Consider the following 27,735-nt stretch of genomic DNA (forward strand, 5'->3'; position numbering starts at 1 on the left):
CACTGCAATATACTTACAATAAGTAAAAAATGTGGTAGGAAAGACAAAGTACTACTTTCACAATATCCTGTGCCAAATCACAGGTTATACAATTCAGTTTTTTATTTGCACAGCCATCAGTGCTTTGTAGAGCAATCAGGGAAGATAATACAATCCATTTTAAATTCTCATTACTTTAAAAGTGTTGAATCTTCTTAAATTGTTTCAGGGTTAATTGAGAATTTGCAGTTTTACAATAGACTACAAATTGTTTAGGCTGCCCTGATTCCATACTTTTGTGCATACCTTTGTTGCAAAGTTATAAAAACAACAATAAAAAGAAGCAAAGAAGTGAAATGAAATAATGATCTGCATTGTTACTACTCTAGCAATTTGTTTTAATAGAAGATAAAGCTCCTGTATTGATTAATATTTACATAGTTAAGTGGAAGAACATGTTGGGTTGATGGAAAGTCTCACTATGTATTAGTCCTTGACTTTGCTTCTTTTTCATATATTGCCTATGGGATCATTTCTGCTCCTGGGGAGAACAATGGAGAAACTCTGAGTGACTTCTGTGGGAACATAAGCAAGCCATGTGTTTTTAGTGTTTGTCTCTTTTTCTCATAAACTCCAAAAGGTTTGTTACAGTTTGTTACAGGGATCTAGCAACTCACCACCACTTATTTTTACCTTTTCAGAGAACACGAGACCAAATCAAGCTTCTGAAGTAGGAATTCAATGAGACCAGGTCTTTGTTGGCCTGCAAATTTTCCTTTCTTCTACTTATTGCCATTTTATTTCATTTTACCTACTTTATTTTTCCCCTTCTAACAATCTGTTATTTTTTATTATTCTCTCAGGAGATAGTTGCACTGATAAATTATTTTTTGCAGCATTATCACATAGGACACCTTTCACATGAAAAGTATTGGCTTGGCACCTACTCATTAAATAGTAACGGGCTTCATGTCAATTACTTACAATTTAAAATGTCTGTAGAAGAGTTTATGGCTGTTCGTGACCTATAACAATTCACTACAAAAAAAAGGTAAACAGGTTATTATACTAAGTATTGACTATATGATTGGAGGTTTTGTTTAAAATAATAAAAACTTCATTGGAGAGGGAATTGGTGCCAGTTCATTCAGCTCTATGTTGTTATATTACAACAATATTATATTAACTCAGGATAGAATCAGAACATTCCGACATTTATTACTTCAGTCTAATAGGGCAGTTCTTAGTGCATAAAGTTCACAATCTATTTCCAGTAGCGGGGTCTAAATATTTGTGCTGATGACTGCAAACAAAGCACAGCAGTGAATTATATTACAGGATCTGGGCAGACAGCATTTTCACATCCTTCTTTGAACAACATACATGGGGTTGAATTGTTCCAAGACTCTAAGCATCTAAATGAAACCATTAGAAGCAGGTAATTTTGGATTACAAACTGCAAATTAAATGTGTACAAACTAGAGGTCTGCATGTAACCAGCTCTCAAGTTAGATCTAATGAATCAAAACTCTCTTTAAGGTTTAAGTTGTAATTTTTGTAAGTCTTAAGAGATCTACCTCATGAAACCCAGTGAGTGTAAAGATATATTCTTTTGTAGTAATGTAATTAGTTTATATCTAGATATATAATTTGTTAATGACATTTGTCTTTTGATATAGGTACTCAGTTTATAAGGATCCAGCAGGCTGGCTAGAAATTAACCCTACCAATGGTACCATTGGCACCACTGCTATCCTGGATCGGGAATCACCTTATGTTCAGGACAACATATACACTGCTCTCTTTCTGGCAATAGACAGTGGTGAGTAACTATTATAGATCGTATTCATTAAAGTATATGAATTTTTTTGTTTTCCCTGTTTGAAAGCTCCTCTTCAAAATGTGCCCATTAACATTCAGCACTTTGGTAAGCGGACACCGAAAGGTATCAGTGGTCATTGTGGCAAAACAGAAAAAAAGTTCAAATTTAGAACCACTTTAATTTAAGGCTATGTCTCACACATATACTCCTATGCTGAGATCTCAATATGAGATGGAAATAGTATATGAACATTCTTGGAAAGTTATAAATAATCTTTTTCAGAGTTAATTTCTTCATAATATTTGCGTAGTTAGTAAGCCTCGGGCACCTAAATACCAATAACAACCCGTCCCTGATAAGCTGAATTCTATTCTATGCAATGACAGTGGCAATAAAAACATAAGTAAAAGCCCTTGTTAAAATGCAGTATTTTTTACATATTACATGGATTAAAGTTCCTTCTGTCAAACATAATCAAAATTAAAGTATCTAGTGAAAACTCAGTGACTTCAGTGGCACAGAAAGAAAGAGAAAATCCTGAGCATTTCTGCAAATCTCTAGAGCTGACGGCACAAAATAAATAAAAGATTTGTCTGCAATATAACAGCTAATATGTTAACACTTTTTCACAGCTGCAGCTGGTTTAGTCCTGGTGATGAATTGTAAAATGTTCTTTTTAGGAGGGTAATTCTTTATTTTTGTAACCACATGACTCAGGGAACATTTGCAGGGCCTGACAGGAAAAAGAAAGTATTATCTTCAATATAAAAGAAAAAAATTCTGCTGACATGATGATTTACTTATCTATTCATATACGTATTTGTCTTAAGAAATTTTCATAGAAAAATGTAGCTCTAAACTTATTTCTGTTTTTACTTGCTATTGAATAAAGATCTTTTAAATGCATCTTTAAAATGGGGTACACTGGGAAATGTCTTAGGATGAGAGTAAAAAGTCAGGATAATGTTATTGAGGAATTATCAAAAGGACAAAGTTGTGTATGTTTTAAAGATGGAGTCAAATATCCTCAAGAGAAAATGTGGAACAGAAAGTTGAATATTTCTTACTGTGGAAATTGGTCTGAATGAAAGTGGATTTTCATAACTTTTTGGGTAGAACTTTATCATGCTCTCAGGGCAGTAACACTCATTGTTCATCCATTCCAAGCCAGGAGCCTTACTGCTAGGTGACCCCTTAAGTCACAGAATGTTTCCCTGGAAACATTCAAACTCTGGAAAAAAAAGAGGAGGGAAAGGTGTCTGTGCACTGAACAGCAGAGCAAGAGAAGGTATTTAACGTAAGTTAGAGAGGAAGTAACCCTCTTCCACTGAGATCACTGGTCAGCATCTAATTCTAGCATCTGTTGTGTTTATTTGTAATTTGGTGGTCCTGTTAGTACAGGAGCTAATCTACTCCAACATTATTGACTTCTTTGAATGAAGTAATTAGAAACCACATGTGTGCATTTAGTACTGGCATGCTAAGGTGTTAATAATGATCATTCAGAGTATTGTACTACTTCACCGTATGTAGCTCAGCCATATGTGGAAATAGCATTAAATAGCAGAGCTTAAATAGCTGGTATTAACCTTGTGCTCTGTATCAGCCCTGAATTAATTACCAAAGAACACATTAAACTTAGAAGCAGGTTGGTAACTGGAAAAATTGCTGTTGGTTTGTCTAACTATGTAGTAATGAAATCTGGGAGAGCTGGTAGGAAGGAGCAAGAGCTGCTCTGGAGCCCCAGACTCAGTGGGCAAAGCCAGAGGCAGATGCTTGCACATCTTCCCGAGTTCAGTTTCTGACAGTACTGCCAGGAGTTTCAGCAGTGTTAATGTCAACTGACAGTACAAGGGATTGCAGACATGATACTTACTGTGGAAACGTCTGTGAGTTGCATGCTAATTTTTAACAGTATTTATAATGAGAGTATCTAAAATAAAATAAAACCTTGGACATTAAAATGATAAATGTAGGACCTTAGTCCTACACAAGAAGAGTAAACAAACATATTACTTTTTATTAGTATTCCTAGCATATAGAGTATATTTAATTACAGAAGGGATCCTGTTGTCCCATCGTATTTCATTGCCACCTGTTTTTAAAGTGACTATACCATTTGGGTGCTATTTTAGTTGAAGAGATGAGACAGCTGAAAACAAAATTTACAGAAATACTTTTTTCATACCATTTCCCTGATGTCAACAGAGAATCTGTCACTGGATTCATCAGGCACTGGCTTCTGGTTATTACACTTCAGTGCAGGGGACAAGTGCTGGGGCATTTTTCTTATTTGTAAAATGTTGAAGATTTCTGTCAGAAGTAAAACCAGGAGCTTCACGGTTGGTAGTTCTTTATATAAATCCATATATCTTTTTTCAGTAAATCACAGAAGTATTCTTTACTGTCATTCAACTCTAAACAGAATCATTTTACTGCAGGAAATAATATGGTTGTTTATGATATTCTTTTTGCTATTTGCTATTTTTCAGCATTGTCCAATTAACTGAAAAGAAAAGTAGCTAAGTATGAACTATATTACTTCTGCTCTAAACATCATCTAAAGGTTCCTGTACCTTCCCAAACACAAGTGAAACAATGTGTAATAGCAAATTTGATGGACACAGTATTAATTTTATAGATAATAAAGTTTGACCTTTTATTGAGGGAAATTTTACGTTAAAAAGGACTTTTTGGAATGAATATCCTAATTTGCTCTGTACTTTTGATTTCAGTAAAGGTCAAGGTAGTGTCTTTAGAATTTGAAAACTCTTTATTAAATACTTGTGTGGACATAGAGTCTCTGGTCTATTAAAGAAGAAATTAACTAATGGTAGGAAATATCATGAAGCAGAGTTAATACATTGAAGTGTCACGAACTATGTTTAATCTGAGAATGAGCTCATAATGGGACAAAGTCATATTTATGCAAACTTGGAAAACATCAGAGGTTTCATTCAATTAACGAAAGTGCCAAAAGTAGAGATCATTTTATTTCCTGAATTCATTATTCTAATCAGTAAAAACAATGCAGTATCACCACAATAAAGTACAATTATTGGGAGTGTATCTGTAAAACTCATATGGATTAAATAAAGGCAAGAAGTTGTTTCAGTTTGAGAAATCTGCTTGCATCAGACCTTCCAGGAGATCTGCTGTGTGACCATGTTGTAGGGTCACCCTACATATGGTAGTATATTATGGAGTATCTGGGAGGAATCTCATAAAGCAGAATATCTGTATGCCTGTATGTTTTTCTCATAAGGTCAGTCATGCTAAAAAAACTCTGCAGGAAGGGTCCATTTTTCACCTACATTCTGAGAGTTTGAGTTGCAATTTAGAAAACGTAAGGGAGGAGAAAAACATGAAAATTATGGAGGGGAAGCTAAAAAATAATCTGGAAGATGTATGAAATCTTAAAAACAAATAAAGAAAAAAGCTAAATATGGTTTCTCCCTTTTCTTTAAGAGGGAGGAAGGAATAACAATATATATTCAAACAGTCTTAAGTTAATGAACAACGTGAGGCACAATATCCTAGTTAATGTTCCCGTGGTATAGTCTTTTTCCACCTCTTTAGAAGAAAAACTTTGGTTGCCTTTGTTTGCCTAATATATGGAAAAACCACTTGTGCTGTTCAGGTATGTAAGCTGCTGGTGAAAAATGCTGAAAAACTAATGCCCAGTCTAGCTGACTGGGCTGAAATACTGTTATCTACTTCCCTTATGCCACCTTGGCAGGATACAAGTCAGTTAGCAGTGTTCTCCCACTGAGCCAGCTTCTTACTGGTTCACATTTTTAATAGATACAGCTTTCAATATACTAAATCTCAGTAAGCAGAGTTTGTTACAGCAGTAACCCAGGAGTGAAAACCACCTTTCTCTTTTCTGAAAGTGGTTTGCTCCCTATGTTGCATCACCATCCCCAGCATTTGACATCAAAAGCCTTTGCATGGCAGCCATCCTTAGTATAGGCAGGGTGTCCAACAGGAGGGTCGAGCTGCAGGAAATCAGCTTCAGGAGCAGTAATCTCTATTTCATGGACTATACATGATTAAACAAGGTAAAGGCCATACGAAGTTATATCTAGATTGGAGTGATTTCAGTTTTTGCCTCAAGTTGCACTGGTTATTTATTTATTTATTTATATTTTAAAGGGGAATTTTGGTTCTATGACTGTGGCCAGTTTGCCATTCTAAGGAAAGTGAGGAAGGAGTCAGAGTCTAATTTTCACTTTTTTCCTTTTTTCTGGGTACCACCTGAACTACTTTCAGGCATTCATTGTGCTCCTCTTGATACTTCTAATCATTAAAAGGAAAAAAAATCATTCTGTAGTACAGGTAATGAACAGAAACAGACAGCAGCTAGAAAAATACTGGAGTAACAAAGATGTGTAACAATTTGGAAACTGAATTTTTCCTCACATGTATCTAACCTGTCTTTTGCTCCATGATGTACGTAATTAAATTACCACAGATTGATTCCACCTAAAACATGCTATTTTTGAAGAAATCAGGCAATTAGTTGCCATGGCTACCCAATTAAGCCAGTTTTATACTCCTTATCTTAATTGCTGTATTAATTGAGAAGAGAAAATAAACGGAATACTCATCCTTTTCTTGCCATTTTAAATTTCAATAAAATATGAATTGCACACAAAATATTGTTTTAATTTGTCATCATGGACTCCTGATTAGAAAAAGAAATTAGAATGCTGAAAACAGTATTTAAGACGGATGGCATATGTCAGTAGCAATTCGATATGCTGAAAGAGCTGTGCTCTTTTGAAATGTAATTACTCAAAAATAGGATCTGCATATATTATCTGAATGAATGAAGGATTGCAACTTTTAGCAATTATTTATTTTACATTAAAAAAAAAAAAAAAAGTATGCCAATACATATTTTTAAAATAGGAAATTTCAGCTCATGGGAAATCTGGGACCTCTTTTATAGAAAATGTCAGTATGTGGCATTTATAAGGCCAGTTTCTGAGTATGTCAGATTCTGAGCAGCACACACATATCTTAGTATCTTCCCACTGTTGGTTCCATTTACTTTAGTTGAACCATTAATGGAGTTCAGCCTGAACACAAAAAGTATTGGAATATGCCTGTCTGAATGGGATTTATGCCTGAACAGAGGGTACCTGCTGCCAAATCACCTAGCGTGCACACGTTTTCTGATTAGAAAAACAGCATATGGAGGAAAAAGAGAATGATGAGGGAGGAGACTCTGAAATTTCAGTTAAATTTTCATAGCAGTGTCATTATAAAGCATGAACCATTATTTCTAACAGTGTATATCTGAAATATAATCACTTTAAGAGAGAATATGTTACATAGTCTAACCACATACTGCACAGTCTGAATGCATAGCTCCCTCCAAACACTTTGGGAGTTTCTACAATGTTACTTTCATTCTTCTCCTCTTTTCTTGCTCTATTAAATACAACAAAACAGCTTCTCCTTCCCGTACATATGAACATGGAAATAGAGAAAATGATTAAAAAAACACATCCAACGAGAGATCACAGGCAGTCCTACAATTTATAGTTAGTTACATGGGAGTAAAATGAAGGAAATTCTGTAGATATCATTATAATTGTTCCAAATTGACCTTGATATGACTGTGATTCAAATATGGTTTATAGAAGTTTAAAGAGAGAAAGCTTTATTCATGATGGGTCAGAGGAAAGGTAATTGTGCCAGAAATTAGAAAACCCACATTCTCAAAGGCTTTTTTTCTGCTCAAATATGAAGAAAAATTGTTCTTACTGTAATTGCTCAAACAGTTCATTCTACCTTCTCATTCTGTATCCATGTATCTCTGTTAGCCAGCTAAAAAGTAGCAGCAGGGAAAAAAAAAAAAAGTTAGAATTAGTCTTGTGGGTTACATAAATGATAGTGGAAGATTAAAAAACACTGCTAAATAGTAAACCATAAATAGCAAAATTGAAAATAAATCATTTCCATTCTGTTAGCGTGAGAGAAAATCTGTATGGCAATGGATACCCTACAGGTTTGGCAGAGGACAAACCACTTGCTCTGGGAATTAAATGGCCTTGTAATTTCTGCATCGTGACATAGAAGGACATAGATAATATGTATTAACTGATGGTTCTGGAAGCTTAATTCAGTAAGAAGAAAGGAGTGCAGAAGTCTTTCTACCATTCATAATGAGCATGTAAAAAGGGACAGTTCATGCTCCATTCTTCCTAAAATACTGTTCTAGCTTCTAGCAGTACTGTGTCTTAGATCTATGTAGCCACTGCATTCTTTAAAGTGGTTGATTTTTCTTCTTTGGGAATTTGATAAATACCACCAGAATCCCTGGTGTCCAATGCTCTTCAAAAAGAAGGTATAATAATTTGAATTAAATGCATTTTTTCCTAATCATTCTTAGTTAAACATTGTTCTGTAAAAGCATTTATATAAATACGCTATTGCTGTAAAGACCAAGATACAAAACGTTAGTGTTTTAAAAACAGAATAATTCATACATTTAGCTTTTGATGCCATTAGGTGAACTCTCCAAACTTAAGTAAAAACATGTATTCTCATGCCTTAACACTTTATGATTTGTGTCTGGGGATTTTGTTAGTTGATTATCAATCCTTTGTTTCCTAGCTGTGCCACTAAACAAATTGTATTATGTACAAGTATAAACTGACTTTCATCTGATTTAGCAAAAGCTACCTTTGACATAGCATGTGGAAAATGATTTTTGAGTTTGATAATACTTATTTCTCCCTTGTGCAACTTGTCCTGCTTTAGATCAAGTCAAGTTTGGTGTCAAACCAGAAAAAAAGTCAAGCTCAAAGAGAAAATATTTCTTGAAGATTTTCATGTTGGTTTTCACAAATGAAACAAAATTCAGTTTAGCTGAAAAAATGTTGTTATATCCAATTTGTTTAGCTAATAATATCCTTTAAATCTACACATTAAAAAAATATTTCCACACCTTTAAGAAATATGCATTTTCATTTTCAAGAATAATCTAAATTCACTGTAATTTCAAATGTCCCAAACTGTTCATTTTCTAAGTATTGAGTTTGTTTTTCAATGCTTGTATAACGTATTCAGGATCATTTAGGCTAATGTTGGCATTTGAAAATAGGAAAGGGAAAGCTGGAAGAAAAGGACTAAATATTTTATGATTTTGTTTGCGTGTGATTTTATGTTGCATTTAAACAACATTTCCATCTTGCAAATATTCTACCATTTAGAACAATCGTTCTAGCTGGCTCCTGTAAGTACATGCTGGAAACTCAGTGTAAATGGATGTCTATGCTTAACCACTGCACGCCCAGCTCTATTCCTAGAAGGGAATGTAGGGTCTAAACATGAGAACTGTTGCAATTCCAACAGTGAAGTGCCTAATTAGTTTTTTCCCAGTGTTACTGTTATTGTTATTGCTTAGTTAATTGAGGAAAACACCATTGGATGTGAAAATGTCAGGCTGGCATGGCCCACATGCCGGTACAGACAGTGGTATGTTTCCCAGGGCTTCCTTAGCATTGAGTGAAACAAATGTATAAACTCAAAATACTCTCATGAAAGTCACATATTGAGTTAACATCATATAAAACCAACTTTCATATAAATTACTTGATGCTACATAGCTATTAACATCTTCACTGACTACTTTAAAGCTTCCGTAGATATGTCTACACAAAGTGTGGTGAGACATTTGGACATGATTGCAGACTTACTCATGCAGCATGGAACCATCTATCAATCTTTTATGATACTAACTGTAGGATAGAAATGCAGGTGCAATGAAATAGGATGCTACGCAGGCAATCCTCAGTCACATGAGATTTCCTTTGGATACCCCCAAAAATTAAGCCCTTGACTTTCCCTGACTTCTGAGGTTGTTTGGTTTCTTACTGTGCTAGGCATATTTGAAAGTCTCACTTCCTGTGCAGTGTTTGCCAACTCTGTATTTCTGTTATCATGTCAAGTAAATGCAAATAGTTGGTGTTGGAAGATACACTGATAAGGAATTTCTTAATTCAGTTTCAGAACAGTCCAAATATCATCTTCAATTTCATGAAGCATAGTTCAGCCATATTAGAAATCTGTATACAACATCACGTTTCTGTAAGAAAACTAGAAAGGGCAATGTGAATAGTCTCTTCATGTCCATAAAAATGTTATGCTCAGATTAAACGCATCATCAGCCATTCAACCATATGATTGCTTGTTAGACATGCCATTTTATGCAAGTCTTTATACTTAAGAGAAATGTCATCTTAGTCCATGGCCATCGTTGTCCATAATTGGTATCTTTTAAGAATCCAACTACCTGATTCACAGTCTCATTTGAGTAGTTAGATGTCTAAATGCCATCATCGTTCCTATGGGAACTTTTTGGACCAAAGCTGAACACTAGTTTTCAAATTTCTTGGCCAGGTTTTTCTACAGAGGGCTTTTATCTCAAGACATCATACTAATAATTCTGATATGATTCTGCCTTAAAATACAACTAAATAGAAGTATACAAAGTATATGTTTCTATCATATTTCTTTTGATACTGTTCTTTAAAGTAAAGGTAGCAACACAGTCATTTATGCTGATAGCACTAAAATTAAATTTAACATCTACATCTTCTGGTAACAGTCCTTTGCATTATAGATTCTAGTCCACAGACAATAGATCCCATCATATTCTATGGCGGTATCTAACTCATGAAATAGAAATACTTTTTTTAGTCTATTTTTTGCTCATTGCATCTTACAACAGCAGTAGCGGTTGCTGAAATGAAGACTGCTATCAGAAGCTTTTTATGTGGTCTAATGCTAGGATATGAAGACATTAACAGTCCTAATGCAATTCAGATAATGTATCATAGATTTCCAATTGCATGATCTAAGATGAATCTGTACATTTTTAGTGTTCCCAACCACAGTTTCAGTCCCACAGACCTTAACTAACTTGGAAGACCTTACCTGCATTACTGTCTCATTGAAGATTACTCATTAAGGTTCTCAGTTTTGACCTAGATTATTAAAATCAGGATTTAATAGCAAGCTCTGGTTTTCTTTCAGTATCCAAACTAGCCATCATTCAGTCTGCTTTAGCAGCTTTTACATATGTGAGTAATGAGTAACGCAATGACATTTCATTCATATGCCATAGTATGTTCACAGCTTTGCCACTTGTGGGAACCTTAGCAGGAATTTGAAATTTTCGCTGTCCCAAATGATTCTAAGTACCTGCAGGTTCAAAGAATTCAGCCTCAGTAGGAATAGCCAGTTCAGTGACAAAAATGGGAGCTGAGCTCTTTTGAAAAGGTGCTTCCAAGGGTTATCAGACTGAGTCCCTGGTTTACGCCTTAATTCTCCTTTCAGCTGCAAAGTTTTACAATAAAATTTAGAAGTTTTATTTCAGAATTAAAATATGCTAAGGAACTCTTTCATTTCAAAACTAGAGCTGTCTAGAGATCATAGGATTTTTGAGTGTTTCTTATTTCAAAGGCATATTAGTGTGAAATTTATAAAAGTCATATATTCCCAATGGATATGTTGTGACCATTTTTCCTTGATTCATTTTTTGTTGCATTTTTTATGACATGCATGTTAACAAGCAACAGTTTATGACCTTGACATTAGCTTATTTTTTCTTTTGGAAGACTTCATAAATCACTGAAAGATTTTGTTTGAATCATTAGAAATAAAACAACCAGATAATAAGTCATTGAAATGGACAGAAGCAATTTCCTTTCTCCTTATTTGTGCGTAATAGTTGACTGGCCCATAAGCCACATAAAGATAGTGAAACATTAACATAGCAGAAAAAAATGCAGCCATATCTGCATTTGACAAAATAACAGTACATTCATAATGCTGTTGGCTTCTTAATTTCAAAAGGCAGATTTTAATATTACTGACTTCAGAGAAAGATAAGAAGGGTAGTGCATATGACATTATCAGTCCAGTGTGGAAATAATGCATTCAAAATTAAAGACAGCAGTTTAATTAAGTTCATGAAAGGCTGGCTTTTATGATCATATTTCAAATACTCGAATGTCTTTTCATCCATTCTGCTGTATGACTTTACTTAATAATATATCAAGAACAAAAAAATGTATTGGAGTCTTTCTGCAAATTCAATTAGTCCAATAAAAAGTGAAAAATAATTTCTTTTTCATTAAAAAGAACTCAACCCTAACCCTCCTGATGACAAAGTGAGAGATGGGGGGGAGCTAAAGAACTATGAAAATTCTGCCTTTGTTATGCATTTATGTGTGCATGAAACAGATGAAGTGTCACCATTAGTAAAATTTGTTATTTGAAAGGACTAATTGCATACTGTTACAATTAGTAGTTTATCAGATCCAGACCACAGAGTATTTACTTCTCCCTTACTATGCACTCACAATGCAGCAGTAATTCCAAAGTTTGGTGGGCTGCTAAAGTGTACCTCTTTCAATGATAAACTCAAACCCACTGTCACGTATTTCACTACTGCTTTACAGGTTAAGCACAATCTCATGAATCCTTTCTACCTGCTGAGGTTTTATAGCTAAGGGAAGTGCAGAGATCACAGATTTTGAATAGTGAACCAGTAAAATGAGCACCGCAAACAACCCTTCAGTAAGTGCAGCATTTAAAGTGGGAAATTAGCAAGTATGGTGTATAATGAAGAAAAAAATGGCCTTTTAGAAAACTTTTACATTAGTCAAAATGGGACAGCAAAAGGATCTGTAATACAATATTGAGATTTTGACCAAAATCAGTAGGTTACTGGCTCAACCATGGCACACATCTGTAGTGACTGAAAATTATTACCACTTGTCAGCTCCTCTCTGACCTCTGTGAAATGAGGTGCTAGGATCAGTCTGGCTCCCAGTGGGCAGATGTCTCCATTACAACACTTCCAGTGCCATGGCTGGTTTGTCAGTCACAGCCTCAGTGCAAAGGCTTGTTGTGGTACCATGGTGAATAAACAACATCCTCACCTCTGAAACTGGATCTTTCAGGTCAAGGCTGAGACAGGCTGGCAAATAATTTGAGAAAGCTTGAAACTCCACTGCTAGCACAGGATGGCTCTGGGAAAATAAAAGATCTCATTTTCTAGAGTTGCAGGCTGATAGGTTTTACTTCACCACATAACTAAATGTGGGCCTAAGGGCTGTTGAGGAATGATCTGTTCCCGGTCTGTTTATGGGTCCCCACCATACAAATTGATTCCCTTCTGCTGTCATTTTCCTCCTATTTGTCTTGTTATTGGTTCTTTTAATACCACACTGTCTATGTAAGGGATGTTTCCCGCTATGATTCTCTCAGTATGTGTTTATGAACAGCTTCTGTTCCAGATACCTATTCATGTCCTAATCTCATTTTGACTTCAAAATATTATTCTCCCAGAGGTTTCCTTGGAATAATTGTCCATACTGTAGAGAAACAGACAGGGTGCATTTTGAAAATATGGCAACTATTTACAATAGTGACTCTTCACTGTTTTAAAGCAATAGTTCTCATGTAAAAGAAGGAAGACATATAAAAATTATTTTCCTTGGCAAGCATGCCAAGAGAATAAGAGAAATGTTTATGGAGGTATGATTTAATAAACACTTGTGTTTTTTCTTTGCTTAGGTAACCCTCCCGCTACAGGTACAGGAACTTTACACATCACCTTGGAGGACGTCAATGACAATGTCCCATCCCTTTATCCAACACTGGCAAAAGTCTGTGATGACGCCAAAGATCTCAGAGTAGTGGTACTAGGAGCGTCAGACAAAGACCTTCATCCTAACACAGATCCATTTAAATTTGAACTGAGTAAGCAATCTGGCCCAGAAAAATTGTGGAGAATCACCAAGATTAACAGTAAGTTTATTTTTTTTCTTATGCATTTAGTCCTCCTGCCTCTAACTCACAGTATACTCAACCTGAGGCTGTCTATTATGTGAATTCAACAGCAGCAGTGCATGGAAGTCCTGCAGGATGAATCCATTACTTCTGCTTTACACTGTCCAGTGTTTTTTTCCAAGACCAGCTGCCTGTTGGGAAATAATAATAGTTTGTCTGCATTTTGTCTGACACGAGATTTTTTTTCCTCTTCTTAATACATTGTCCAAACTTTTCTCTTTTAGTATTGCTTTGAAGAATGTCTACTGATGACTTATAATTTTGTAAAGGTTACCATATTTTTTTCCATGGAATTTGTTTGCAAGGGATACACAAAGCTTTGCTATAGGACAGCGTGGAACTTTTGCATGGGCTTTGGCAGTACACCTGAAAAACTTCCTGAGTTCATGTATTTGGACTATAGAATTCACAAATATGACACCCAATTGTACTGGATCTATCTACACTATCATCAGTAAGAGGATCAAAGTATTTTTGAATTGTGGGGACCAGAACTGGACACAGTACCCCACGAGTGGCCTGACACTGAGTGGGATGATCACGTCGCTATCCCTGCTAGTGATGTGCCTACAGATGCAGCCAAGGATACACTTTGCCGCCATGTTGCAATGGCACTCTGCTTACTCACATTAAGCTTGATGGCCCCCAGGTCTCTTTCAGCAAGGCTGCTCCCAGGACTTTTAGTGGCTCATTTCACATTCTGCTTAGAAAGAACTAAATATGGATGTGATGTCTGTGCCTGCCTCAAGGTTATCATGGACAGTGTGAATGAGTCATTTTCGTTGCTGTTCTCCTGTTTGCCAGTGATGAAACCACCCTGTACTAAACCTCCTAAAAGAGCACACCTGGCTAAAAAGAGCTGTTAAGACTCACTGTTGCTCAGGTGAAGCAGATCTGTGGATCTGAAGGGCCATCATTCCCCTTCACTGCCTTCTTAGTGAAATTGGGGAAGCAGTTAAACAGTTTCACCTGTGCTTCCTTGCAAGAAGGGATTTTTCCTTTGGCAAATAGATAAGTTCTTCCCTGTTGTGTTGCTTTGGGGATGACATGCCTTAGCATTTCATTAGTATATTCATTTCCACAGTAAACTCTGCCAATAATTTGAAGACCAAATAATGTATTTAAACAAAAGGGACACTTGAAAGTCTTTCTTTTGATGGGGTTTGGAATATGTTTGCAATTAGCTCTAAGCCCCTGAAAGAATTTATGTAACTGCCTCTTCTTACTTCCTATTCGGTTCAATTCTCTAATCTTTTCCTTAGAGTGCTCTCATTTTCTTCTTAATTTCCACAAGTAACTGTGACATGTCTGATACTGTTTACAGATTCCTCTTCCTATCCAAGTGACTACTATTTGGCTAATTTTTATGTCCTGATCCTTTTCAGATACTCATGCCCAGGTCGTCCTGCTTCAAAACCTGAAAAAGGCCAATTACAACATCCCAATCTCAGTGACAGATTCTGGAAAACCACCTCTGACTAACAACACAGAACTGAAATTACAAGTGTGTTCCTGCAAGAAATCCAGAATGGACTGCAGTGCAACTGATGCCCTTCATATCAGCATGACCCTGATCCTTCTTTCACTCTTCAGTTTATTTTGTAAGTCTTTTCCTTAACTGTAAGTAATGAAGTGTTATTTAGCTGTTCATCTGTGTGCTATATAAGAAAACTTACCAAGGGAGAAGTTAAATTCATACGTTGATAGCATAATGCAGTAACTTTATTTTTTCCCTGAGGAAGTAGCTACATAAAAGTAGGAGGGGAGGGCTTTTTCACTGTCAAAAAGTAGCAAAAATGCCTGGTTGTCAAATTAAGAAATAGAAGCAATAATTCTAAGAAGAATCAAAGAGAATTAAAGCTAGCATATGATAAACTAAGAAGTACCAGCTGTAGCAACAGATTTGTGAGACACTTTCTTTCATCTCTCCCCACTTGAATTCAATTCAAAATCAGAAACAGGAGATTAAAGGTGTTCTTGTAACAATAGCTGTTCTGGGTCACCATGAAAATGAGCACTGTCTGCTTCGATCTATTCCTCTGTATGAAGTGCACAAGCAACTGGAACATAAGGAACGTATTCAAGATTCTGGTCTTAGAGACTCACAAAACTGATAATCAGAATTGCACGTCTGGGTTGGGGAAGAGAGAGAGAGAAGTCATGCATACGGAGGAAGCTTCTGCTGCTTCTGAGAAAGCTTTCTAAAAGTCTTATGAAATTCCTAATCTGAATTAGAAGGTGTTAAAAAAAAGAAAAAGAAAAAATATAAAGAAATCCCAGAATAACTGCAGAGTAGGAATTCAAAGCTACAGAATTTTGACATCTAACCTAGATATGTACCTGCCTTGCCATGTGACAGTTTTCAGCAATTTTTTTATGCAGTATTATTTTGTCTGTTAAAAAGGAATAGCTGTATCCCCTATTGTAGTAAACTATTATTCAGGGATTATTACCATCATCTAATGTTAGTAGAATGCACTGTATGGTGAAATACTACCTGAGCCATAGTAAAAGGCGATATATTCTTGATAAGGTACAACCTACCATGAGGCAGAGATAGAGGTCAAGGCAGAGATAGTTTACACATCTGAGGCTTGGTGTATGCTTGATTACACACAGTGTCTTTTTTTTTTTTTTCTTATAATATATTACTTTTATCCCAAAAGGTTAGCATGAAGGTCATTGTGAGAGAATTAGAAGTAGCTGATGTTTGTGATGCTCTTTGAAGATGAAAAGGACTATATAAATGCTAAGTGCAAATTCCTGTTCTTTGTTCCAATCAGTGACATCTGAAGTATCTCCATTGGCTTTGCTTCAGTTGTTCTGGGTTTAGTCGACTGGAAACAAATGCAGACTTCAGCTGTTAGAAGTAATATGTTAGAAATATGTGACAGTACATGACACCATTGCATCAGTGATATAAATATGCAGCCCATTGATTCAAATATATTCTTGTTACCACTTCATAAATGTTGCTGGTGCTAGACTAAGCATGACTTTCACCACTGGGCTAACATTTTTAGATATAATTTGTGCTTGAACTTTATTTACATTATTGCATCTGCTTAGAATATAATGAGGTGGAGAAAAGCATTTTGCTTTTGAAAGTATTCATGTTGAGGTTTTCTAGCACCCAAAGTCTGATCACTTTCCTTAGATTGAGTTATAAAAAGCAGTTCTAGGTGTTGGTAAATGCTTCTTGAGTTGATCTTCTGACTACAGATATTCCCCAGCTGAACTGTCGGCCCCTGGCATCTGAGCACTGCCTGGTGCTCAGAATGACAGAGGGATTCCCTCTCCTACTGTAAAAGATTAAGTAGCACTGAATAGTCTTTGCAACGTGAAAAAATAAGACATGCCTCGAGCCTTTCTAGGCAAGTCTTATATTTCTTCAGAGTGCTATAATAGTAAGCATTGAGAAAGAGAACTGTAATCTTAAGCAAAGAGTAAGAATGTGCATGTAATCTGCCAGCAGTTTGTTCAGTATTACATACTGGTATCAGTCTGTTCTCTGAGCAATAAAACCAAAACAAAGGGACATAGCAGGTGAGTTGAAGGGACAGGGAAGGAAGGATCTCCTCCTTGAGACTAAGGATGTTTGTACACAGTTGTTGTAAGCGATAGCATGAATTCTCTAGCTAGGTTTCAGCATAGCCAGCATAGTCCTCAGCACAGGACTGTATTTTTTTTCTTTGCCAACATTTGCTACTATTTAGTTGTGTGTTTCCGGTTCATCCAGTCATGCAGAGGGAGGCTAGTACTCCATATCTGGTACGGTTATCTATTCATGTTTGTGCGAAGCCAGCAAGCATAACAAACATTTTCCTTAGGTGCTGATGGAGACACAGAGACATGAAAGAATGGGGCCAGGAGACAGCTTAAATAATGTGGTTCTGTATTTGAACTTCTATAAAATCATAGAATGTGCTGGTATTATTGCATTCCCAATTCATTTCTACACACAGTTCTTTTATAGCTGCGATTAGTTCCATTGCAATGTTTTGTCTAGTCCAAATATTTATCAGAGTAATCAAAGATTACGATGCCATAAAAACAAAGAGAACTTTAGTGCTTATTGAACAGATGAAATATCCCATTTCTAGTGGCAAGTTATGGGTTTAATTTTTGCAAAAGCCCTTACGAGGCTCACTTTGCTCCCAGTATTTATGTTTTATGAGGCTCTTGTTCCTAGGAGGTAAATCCTTCAGTCAAATGAACTTTGTTATTCATGCCAAAGTATTTCTTTTTGTATTTGACATCTGGTGTGAGGATAGATAGCCCTGTGAAAGAGCTGTTCATGGTAAAAATGCCCTGCATGAATTTCCTCCCTATACAAAACATCTTGGTATTATCATTTAAATGGTACAATTATTATCTATACTTAGAATATGTGCCTCTTTTGTAAGTCATGGAAGAAGTCATATGTGGTAGATATCTGAAGTAACTGGGCATAGAACTGAAGAGCCTGATTAAAACTGTCATGCATGCAAAAAGCAGCAGTCTCGCCTATTCTGTAGCTGCCTACTGTGTTCAGGATATTGAGGGATAATGGGATACAGACAAGGGAGTTGCCCAGATATAACAAGAGAAAGTTTAGGGGTTCTTGTCAAGCAGAAGTAGAAAATGCAAGATAAGCAAGTATATGGGCAGACTGCTGCTTTTCCACAACAAAACAATAAGCTGTTTGGTGGAATTAAAAGATGCTGAATGAGGAGTTGATTGACAAAAGGGCATCGTTGTGCCTAACTTATTACCTCTGAGAATCACTGACTTCAAGCTGGCAAGATATATAGTTTTCAGGTACAGGACTGTCCGAAGTTAGTTAGTTAATGCTAACAACTATTGCAAAGAATATTAAACCTCATGTCATTATTCTAGATTCCATGTTTAAAACAAGACCTAGATGATGTCCTCTGTGAGATTTTTCTAGGTGCTACTGCAGACAACGTAGGACCAATTTGTTCAGATATAACTTAGAATTTAGTAATTCAGATTGAGGAAGAAGAACATATAAAAAAACTAGATCTGGGTTCCTAGTCAGGGAGAAGGACAACAAAAATCATACTTGAGGAAAGGAAAAGCAGGAGGAAAAAACGTGTGTTTATGGGGCATGCCTGTTGCTGGGCCTGAGATTGCCCATGTTGTTCCTTACTGCTCACTCATTGTCTCACTCATTTCCTCATATTTTCAGCAGACATGGGTAAACTAGCTCTGTTCAGAATGAATGTAACCAAAGCAAGGGGCTCAACAACACTAGAGGTACAGATGGTTCTCTCTGGAAGGCTCCCAAACATTTTCAAGAAGAGAATATCTACAAACTTTCCAATGATGAGACAGAGGGGGAGAGAAAACAGGCCCCTTATTGCAACCTACAAATTGGTAGCTGACATTTAATTTAGGGTTGAATGAAAAATACCTAAAAGAGAGAATAGCAGTCCCTGCAAATTTTGCTCAATTCTCATCAATTTAAAACAAATGACTGTTAAGCGTATGTTTTACATTTAACAGCAATCTCATCACAAGATATATTGAGGTTGGTAGAGCTGTTCTTTTTCTACACTGGCAATGACATGTCAGAGAAAGTTTCTGTGAAGAACTTGGTTAGAACAAGTCAAGTCAAACACGTAGATTAAAGAACTTCTAGGATTTGAGTTACACACAAGTGATGAGGAAAACAAGACAAGTTAAAAAGGTAAAATATCAAAAACAAATCTGTATATATTGTCATAATGAGCTCAGCAACAAAAACCCTGTGGAAATCTGCAAAAGAACTACTCTAGCTGGCAGGATTTGGCTTTATACCAATGACAAAATATTTATATTATTATTTAAAGGACTGTTTGAAATCTGGAATTTTAATTTGACAATAATTATTTCACTTAATTGACTAATCATAGAATGATAATTGGTTTTCATATTTCCTTTTATATTTTATGAACAAAAAAGATGAAGTTAAATTCAAATTTATTGAAACAAGGTACTGAAATAAGATTCAAAAACACAGCAGTAATGTCTTGAACAAGCAGACCGTGGAGCATTCATTAGTAGGTCAGTCACACCAGAAATAATATTTTACTTAGTCTATTTTTTTTTTCTTACAAGGAAATTAAAACACTTCATGTTGGAAAAAAAAAAAAATGATATCAGTAGTTGACAGTCAACTAAGATAAGGTTTTTTTCTTTGTTTTGTTTTGTCTGTGTGTGTGCATGTGGCTTTTGTTTGTTTTGTTTGTTTGTTTGTTTGTTTGTTTTTGTTAACCTGGCCAGTTGACTTGAATCAAGTAAGCAAAATATTCCATTACTATGAACAGAGAGTAAGGTGAGAGGCTGGAGGGGAAACAGTGCTATGAAGAATTTAAATGAGCTGGAAGTCTCTACATTGGAATTAATTTGTTAAACTGAAGATGGAAGGCCTCAGGTGTGTTGAAAAACAGAGACTTGGACAGATGTCAGTACTGTGATTGCAAAGAAGCCTTAAAGACAATCTTGAATTTAACTTCTATTAATTACATTCACTTTTCCAATTTTAATGCCCTTCCTCCACTACCATAATATTTTTCTTGTTTGAGGCATGCAGCTACAGTGTCAGCAGACAATGTTTTATTTTTTTCTCGTAAATTACGTTTGGTGTTAAAACATTAGAAAAAATTAAATGGTATTAGCTGACAGATTTGAATTGTCCTGAACATGGACAGGCAGATTTAAAGTGTTATCGTTCACTCAGTTCATTTTTCAAAGCAATAGAAGCATCTGTATCTCTTATACATCCTTTGTTATTTATGCAGGAACATCAAATGTCTGAAGACTGAAGCAACCCATTCTTGAATGGCATGAGACTAAGACAGATCACAGAAAGTTTCAAATGGAAAAGACCTTTAAGGTCATTGCTCTTTCTGTTCACAAGTGCAGTTTGGTTACCCACAGATTCAGTTTTCAGCCTTTACTGTGAGTGACTTGGCTGAGTCTTAGACAATCGTGTAAATAAGTTTTTCAGGGCTCAACTAGTATTTATTTTTGTAGCATTTTTATTCCCCCTCCCCCCATCAAAAAAAAAAAAAAAAATCCTGTTCCAAAGAGAGAGCTTCAGAGGAGCTAGTTACAAAAGGTGACTTTGCTAAAAACAATATATGCATGTGTATTTATTTATTTGTATTTATCCTGAACCTTTTAGGGTTGCTTTAGCATATTTTAATCTTCTATGGCATTTTTCTACTTTTCAGAGCAGTGATAATTACAACAAAAATTTAACTAGGACAACTAGGAAATTTTGCTGAAGAAACTTTCCCATTTCTGAGAAACAAAATATTCTTATATTGGCCAGAATTTCAAAAACTGGGGAGAGTTTTGCTGTGAAAGTTGTTTGTTTGCACAAGTCTAATTAAAGTTCCTTTCTTCCACTAGAGTACATACCATGCGGGTATATAACATAGTACATAAATAATGATACCCAAGTAACGAGAAAGTACTGACAACCAGTGAGCTCCAGGGGTATAAATCTCACTTCTTAAAACTAGTAACTCCAGCAATTCTCTCTATTACATTGATACTTACTGTCTTCATTACAGGTGCTTTTTTCATATTAACATCATTATTGTTACTGCTAAATTATCAGTGAATACAGACACATTCTCGAACACGTGTAAGAGAAAAATACCTTTTTTTTTTTTTGGTCTCTTTAGATACTTTGCTTGATTAGACTCTAGTGAGGGAAGGATAGTTTGAAGGTTTAGGTATTGTAGTCAAATCAAGACAGTCATGATGTGAGTTTCACTTGTACCACAGACCTCTGTGTCCAGTCTTCTAATTTCTGTGCAGGTGTACTCAGTTCTGTAACCTGTTGTGCAGTCGACTTTGGGAGCCCACCTAAAGTTAATGGGGCTTGAAATGGCACAGAAGTCCATATGGACATACCTAATTGTACAGAGGATGTTATACCTAGTCATATACATGACAAGTAGAAATACCCTCAACTTGTACATAAACATATTTAAAATGTACTTAATGATGTTAACTTTTAATGAGTTAATTAGGTAAGAAATGCCAGGTTTTGTGTATTTTAAACCATTCAAACATGTTCCAGAAATATACTAATTGAAAAAACACTAGTTTAGAAGATGTGTGATTGTGATGTAAAAAAAATAAAAAAAAAAAAAAAAAATTACCAGCAAATACAGCTAGTTCGTTCCTTAAAATCTGTAATATCATTCCTGACAGTTATTCTGTAGACATGAAATGAACATTTAAAGAGACTGGTTTGATAGACCATTTAGTAGTATGAATTCAAAGCAACTTTTATGTTTTCATTTTCTCATCAGAAACCATAGATTTATAATATTTTGTATTTCTGAGTGACCTCTTAAAGTCAGCTAAATATATAACTTAAGATAATTATCTGAATTGTTCTGGGGTGGACTGTGACTAAAAACTGGAACTAAACTGGTGACCACGTCAAATATATAAATATTTTTTTTTCTATCAATAATGGCTATTAGACACAGTGGGAGTGTTTATTTTTGTTTGTTTTGTTTTGTTTTTTATTTTAAGTGTCTGCTTCCTTGGATATTTCCCCACTCTGTAACATCCCAACACCTCAAAATATGTTCTTCATGCTGACAGCTTGCTGTTCAGTTTTAAATGTGATATGTGATATTGAAGCTGAATAGAGAGATTAGATTGGACCTGAAGGTTAGATGATGTTGCTTTTGCTTCTCTTCTAGACAGCTGATGATAAGCCTTTAAAATCCTATTGATATTTGGAGTATTGCAGACCTACATTGTAAGGCTCTTCTTTACCCATACATCTAGTGCATATGTGTCATTTGTTAGTATTCATGCCGGTCATGCTTATAGTTCCTCTTTAAAAAAAAAAAAAAAAAAATGAAATAAAGTCTGGTCAGTATTAGTGTAGCCAAACTTGGCAATTTTCTTTTGATTTCTCCTTTTCCATGTCTGCTAAGCATATTAAATATGCTTATTTTTGTTAAATAGGAGGAGTTTTTAGTTGATTATTTTAGTATTTCAAGTTGGGATTAGTGTACACCTACAAATCTGAGAAATAACATTGCTGAAATAAACATCTAGAGAGGCTGTTCAGGAAAAGTGATAGACTACAAAATGGGGGGTGTTCAAGAAAAGGTTAGATGTGGTACTTAGGGACACGGGTTAGTGGGTAATACTGGTGGTAGGGGGATGGCTGGACCAGATGATCTTGGAGGTCTTTTCCAACTCTTATGTTTCTACAATCCTATTTATGAATACATTCGACTTACTGATAACTGTTAGTAAACTAACCTATGGAAGTTGAGACCTGACTGCTTAAAGTTATACTGTGCTTTAAGAGACTGGGTAGCTGTTATTTTTTATGCATTTATGAGAAATTAGATTTGTTCAATGCTACTGTTTCAAAACTGTACCTATTAATTTCGCTTTCCGAATATTTCCAGTTGTTCAGCTAAATTTATCAGATTAGAGCATCAGAAAATACATTTCCAGACTGCAGGTAATCACCTCTGCAATTGTTTTGTTTTGAACAAACTGGAAAAGAAAGGAAGCATTTATTTAGTATTGGTCAAATGAAGGTGACATTGCTCTGGCAAAGTATCATCTAAAATCTGTAACAATTTCAAATATAGAATAAAATATCTGCAATGTATTAGCTGATTTACCAGAGAAATTACACCACCCTCAGTGAGGTATGCCAGATCCATAGTAAATATGAATTGTATTACATAAACATAGCACTGCCCTGGGCAATACACGCTTCTGAATTTCAGAGCCAACTTAACTAGTCTTCTAGTTGCTGAACTTTTGTCTTAGACAGTATTACTTACATGCATGTACATTTTGCACATCACAAGAACAGCCCAATAGGGTGCGTATATGTAGCTACAAGACAAGTAGGAGAAGCAGAAACAAGAATTCAGCAGTGAGCAAGGCCAGTGCAAGAAGTTAGAAGAGTGTGTTGGTGTCTATCAGCATTGTTCCAGATCTGCCAGTATAGTTTTATAATAAATGAGTTAGCAGTGTAAGAGAGACTCTTGGAAATATCATCTGCTGGTGTCAGATACCCTTTGAAAATGACTTCAGCCTGAGCAACCTATTCCCCTGTGCAAGCTGATTAGTTTGGATTGGCATGTTTCTCCCCAGTCTTGCCAATTTTGGCCAATTGCTTAGCACATGCCGACATTTTAGCTCCCAAAGTTAAATATTGACATTGATATATGAGTGCCTACTGGAGCTTTGAGTAGAATTATAAGACACTCATTTCACAAACACAGTACTAATGCATACTGTGTTTTTCCTATCATTAAGAATTTTGGAATCATCTCCTCATATAAATGGGAAACAAATTATATATGATGTTATAAGCTGCAAATTTTAAGGATAAACTCATTTACTTCTCTCTTCTTTATAAATCTTTTTTTTACAATGTTATTACTGTTCAGTGAGTTCATGCATTTGCTCTAGCCACAAGCATACCTACCGCTACTCCTGATACTAAAAATTGATTTCTTAGCTGCTGGAATAAGGTTGTGTGTTATCTGTCTGGAGACAGCTGTTTCAGCCTTTCAAATTCAGTGAGAGTTGCAGTGAAAAGATTCTTTTTTCAGAAGACAATTCCAGGACAGTCAAAACTAGTGACCACTAAAATTTGGCACTACTGCATTCAGTGCATTGGACCACTGAAGAGGTTACAGGTGAACATACACCGTTATTACGTAAAAAGTATTTTATATATATATATATATATATAAAAGTATAACAGTTATTAAATAACTATTTTTACAGAAATGTACAAGATATTAGCATTTATAGGAAAGTGGTGCAAAAACAATGATAATTCTGGTGTTTAAAACCACCCACAACAAATCTACCAGTGATATACATTAAACCAATTTAAATTTTTCTAAGTTCTACATGAAGGCTATATTAATAACTGTGTATCTAATTAATGCTCTTCTATAGATGCTAAAACCAGGAAAGAGGTACCTGAATGTTGATTAACTGCCTAATCAGAAACACGGTTCTGATCTCTTCTACTATTTCCCCATTACCCCTTTAACATTACCAAGGTTTTGATGAAGTCCATGATGTAACGGAGACTTTAAATTATGCAGAGATTAATGTAATATTTCTGATGAGAGGGTAATTGAAGGAAATCTAAAGAAATTGAGCATGCCTGAGTTGAACTCCGGACTCCAGCTGTGTTAACTCTCTTCACTATGTTAAATGAGAATTACAGGATGAATACGTCTTGGGTAAAGTTCACTCCTGTACAGAGGGTCAGCATGAAACCTAAATGCCTTTAATTTTTATAAGGTTTAAACTGTCTTTTAAGACACAGAGTCTGTAATGGTGGGGAAAGAAGGGAGCATGTCTGGTCTCATAAGGTACACATCTTTCAAGGGTTTGGATTAATCAAGTTATTTCTGTTTCTTTAAAATAAGCAGGGGGTTGAGTCACTAATTTACAAACATGTTCAGAGAAAGCTAAGGCTCCAATGTAGAAAGGTAAAGTTTCTGGAAATCACAAATAATTTTCTGAGCTAAGTAGAAGTCATTTGGCAAATTAGATTGTTTACCAGCTGATTAGAAGGGTTCTGATGGACCATGAGCTCTCCAGATCCTGAACCATGGTAAACAAGGTTACATGCGAAAGGCTGTATTTTTTTTCTAAGATGGGGCGTTATGCATTCATGGTTTTAAAGAGTTATGTACATTTTTTTCTCCATTGTCTTTTATCATATGAATCAGTGTAGGGAATAAACTTTAAATTAGTCTACTGTGAAGTAGACAGGTGGCTGTAGTCATTGAAGAAATCGATATTATAGACACTTTGTCTTTATTAGGTGGCTTGCTCCTTTTTTGAAGCAATTCAGGGTCTGAAACCACAATGCCTAGATGATAATTCAGATATCAGTCCTGTAGAGTCTTCTGCCACCTACTTCAAACCTTCTGACTTTCCAATCAACTTCAGTGGGAGTAGAAAGGGGATTTTGTTCCATCTTAGGTAACTACATTATGAATCTCCCTACCTTAAACTGCATACTTTAGACCTATATTCCTATAGTATTATTACACTCCATCCAGATAAACACGTCCAGTTTTCATTTTCTTGACCAACAAAAGCAAAAATGATCTTCCAGTGTCAAAGTACTAATGCCAAAAATCACCATCCATTTACAATAATGAGCCATGAATTCTTATCTGAGACAAATTAACCATAATAGCAACAGTTCAGACAGCAAGCACATAAGAACAACGCTGCAAATTTCACTGTTATTTCACTATTTGACTGTTATTGTAAAAGGAATGTGGCTGAACATTTCTCTCAGGAACAGAAGAGCTAGAGCAGAAACCTGTGAGGTTAAAAATGGTGATGATCACATTGGAGACTGCATTGAGAGTGAGTTCTGGGGAAAATAAGTTCTATATAGTTATGCTAGCTTTATGCTGCTTGTGCATTCCCCAGATACTCTAAAGGGAATGAGTGGGGGGTGGCTATTGGCAATAAAAGAACAACAATGTACACATCACCTTTGTGGCTTTCATACCTGCAGTTGTATACAGCAAAACAGTTGGAATCCTGGGTCATCATGTCCAACCATTCACCTAGCAAACCATTAACCTACCTACTTGTAGTAGGTAGACAGAAATCACATTTAAAACATGGTTTTAACACATGGTGTGTAATAATTATGTGCTGAGATGAGCTATAGATATAGTGATGTTATTTACATATAATGCTACAAATATAAAATAATTACTAGGATGTACAGATCTAAACCTGCCAGGCACAGGCGTGCCAGGGCATTAGGTTCCTAAAAGAGCTAGCATGGGTCAGCAAATGTTCTCCTTGCATGCATTTACACATTTCATACTCACAGTATTCCTTAAATAGTAAGAACCTGTTGCTGAACACAAACTGTAAATATAAAATGCACGAGAATGGGTCAAAACAAAACAAAACAAAAGTCAGTGGATAAACACTTGAAGCCTGTCATCTTTAGGTTGGCTGTTTAGAGATCAAACTGCCCTAACACTTTGGCAGTCTGTGTGTATTTCTGGAACTTTCATTTGGTCCTTATTGGCAGAAGAAAGAAAGAAAAGCAAACAAGAAAACTACAATTCCTGTACAGAAAACAATAATGCACAATAGCAATCCAGCTGGGCAAATAAAGACATTTTAAATACAAACCAGATGCTTGATCAGATCTGCAGAGAAATATATACTAGAGCAGTTCTGTGATTTCTATAGGTCTGCTTATATTCATCATTAAGTTTTCTGCACAATACTTTGGTCATTTTTGATTTCTGTAGATCTTGTTTTAAGGGCATTACTAGCCAGAATGAATGTCCAATAACACACCTTTTAAGATTATATCAGAATATTTTTAGAAAGTAAATTTGTAATTGACAAACTTTGATATTAACCACAGAAACTAAAAGTTAGACTAACTTCACCATTGGACACAAGCAAATTCTTTTCTTTAATCACCATTATTTGCAATAGAAAGAACCAAAACAGATTTGGTCTTGAATAGTCTTACTGGAAGTACTGAAGTTGGTTAGCTACATAAATTTTATAGCCCCTAATTTTGAATGTTGGAGCTGTTTTAAAAGCCAGAAGCAAGGGGTATGTACTATTCCTTCAAACTGTGTTTAGAATAAGTTATTTTAACACAACTTCAATTAAGGCTGGTGAAATGGCTGAGCTGGATTCATACTAGTCTTGGCACCCTTTGCTAAATCTCAAGATTCTTGTAGATCTATCAGAAGAAACAGATGCTAAGGAGAAAGCTTTTTACACATGCTTGCAGGGAGCTCCTCCTATTACATGAGAAAGCCTGGGGAAAAAAAGCCCAAAAGGTTTATCTGAAAACATGTCAATGACAGTTGGTGCCATAGTGTATGAATATGAAAAACTGGTCATGTGCGGATGATCCCATGAAAAGACATGCTTTAGGGAAGACGCAATGAAGGAGTCACAGTAACAGAGGTGTTGTTGAAATGGCAGCTTAGGAAAATACTCTGTACAGCAAAAGACTGTCAGGATAT

At 35.6% G+C, this 27,735-nt stretch overlaps 1 protein-coding gene across 4 annotated transcripts in view; it reads left to right on the forward strand.

Moving 5' to 3' along the window:
• The window catches only part of CDH13 (cadherin 13), a 475,482-nt gene that overhangs the window by 438,573 nt on the left and 9,174 nt on the right, over positions 1 to 27,735 (forward strand). For 3 of the 4 annotated variants that reach the window (XM_035336423.1, XM_035336424.1, XM_035336426.1), the window contains 3 exons: positions 1,659 to 1,801; positions 13,403 to 13,636; positions 15,064 to 15,279. In XM_035336423.1, coding sequence (XP_035192314.1) covers positions 1,659 to 1,801; positions 13,403 to 13,636; positions 15,064 to 15,279 — 593 coding nt within the window. Of the gene's footprint in view, positions 1 to 1,658; positions 1,802 to 13,402; positions 13,637 to 15,063; positions 15,555 to 27,735 lie in introns of those variants that run through there. The other variant, XM_035336422.1, reaches the window with a different exon arrangement.

This window comes from Oxyura jamaicensis, chromosome 11, assembly GCF_011077185.1.
Source record: "Oxyura jamaicensis isolate SHBP4307 breed ruddy duck chromosome 11, BPBGC_Ojam_1.0, whole genome shotgun sequence".
Taxonomy (NCBI): Eukaryota; Metazoa; Chordata; class Aves; order Anseriformes; family Anatidae; genus Oxyura; species Oxyura jamaicensis.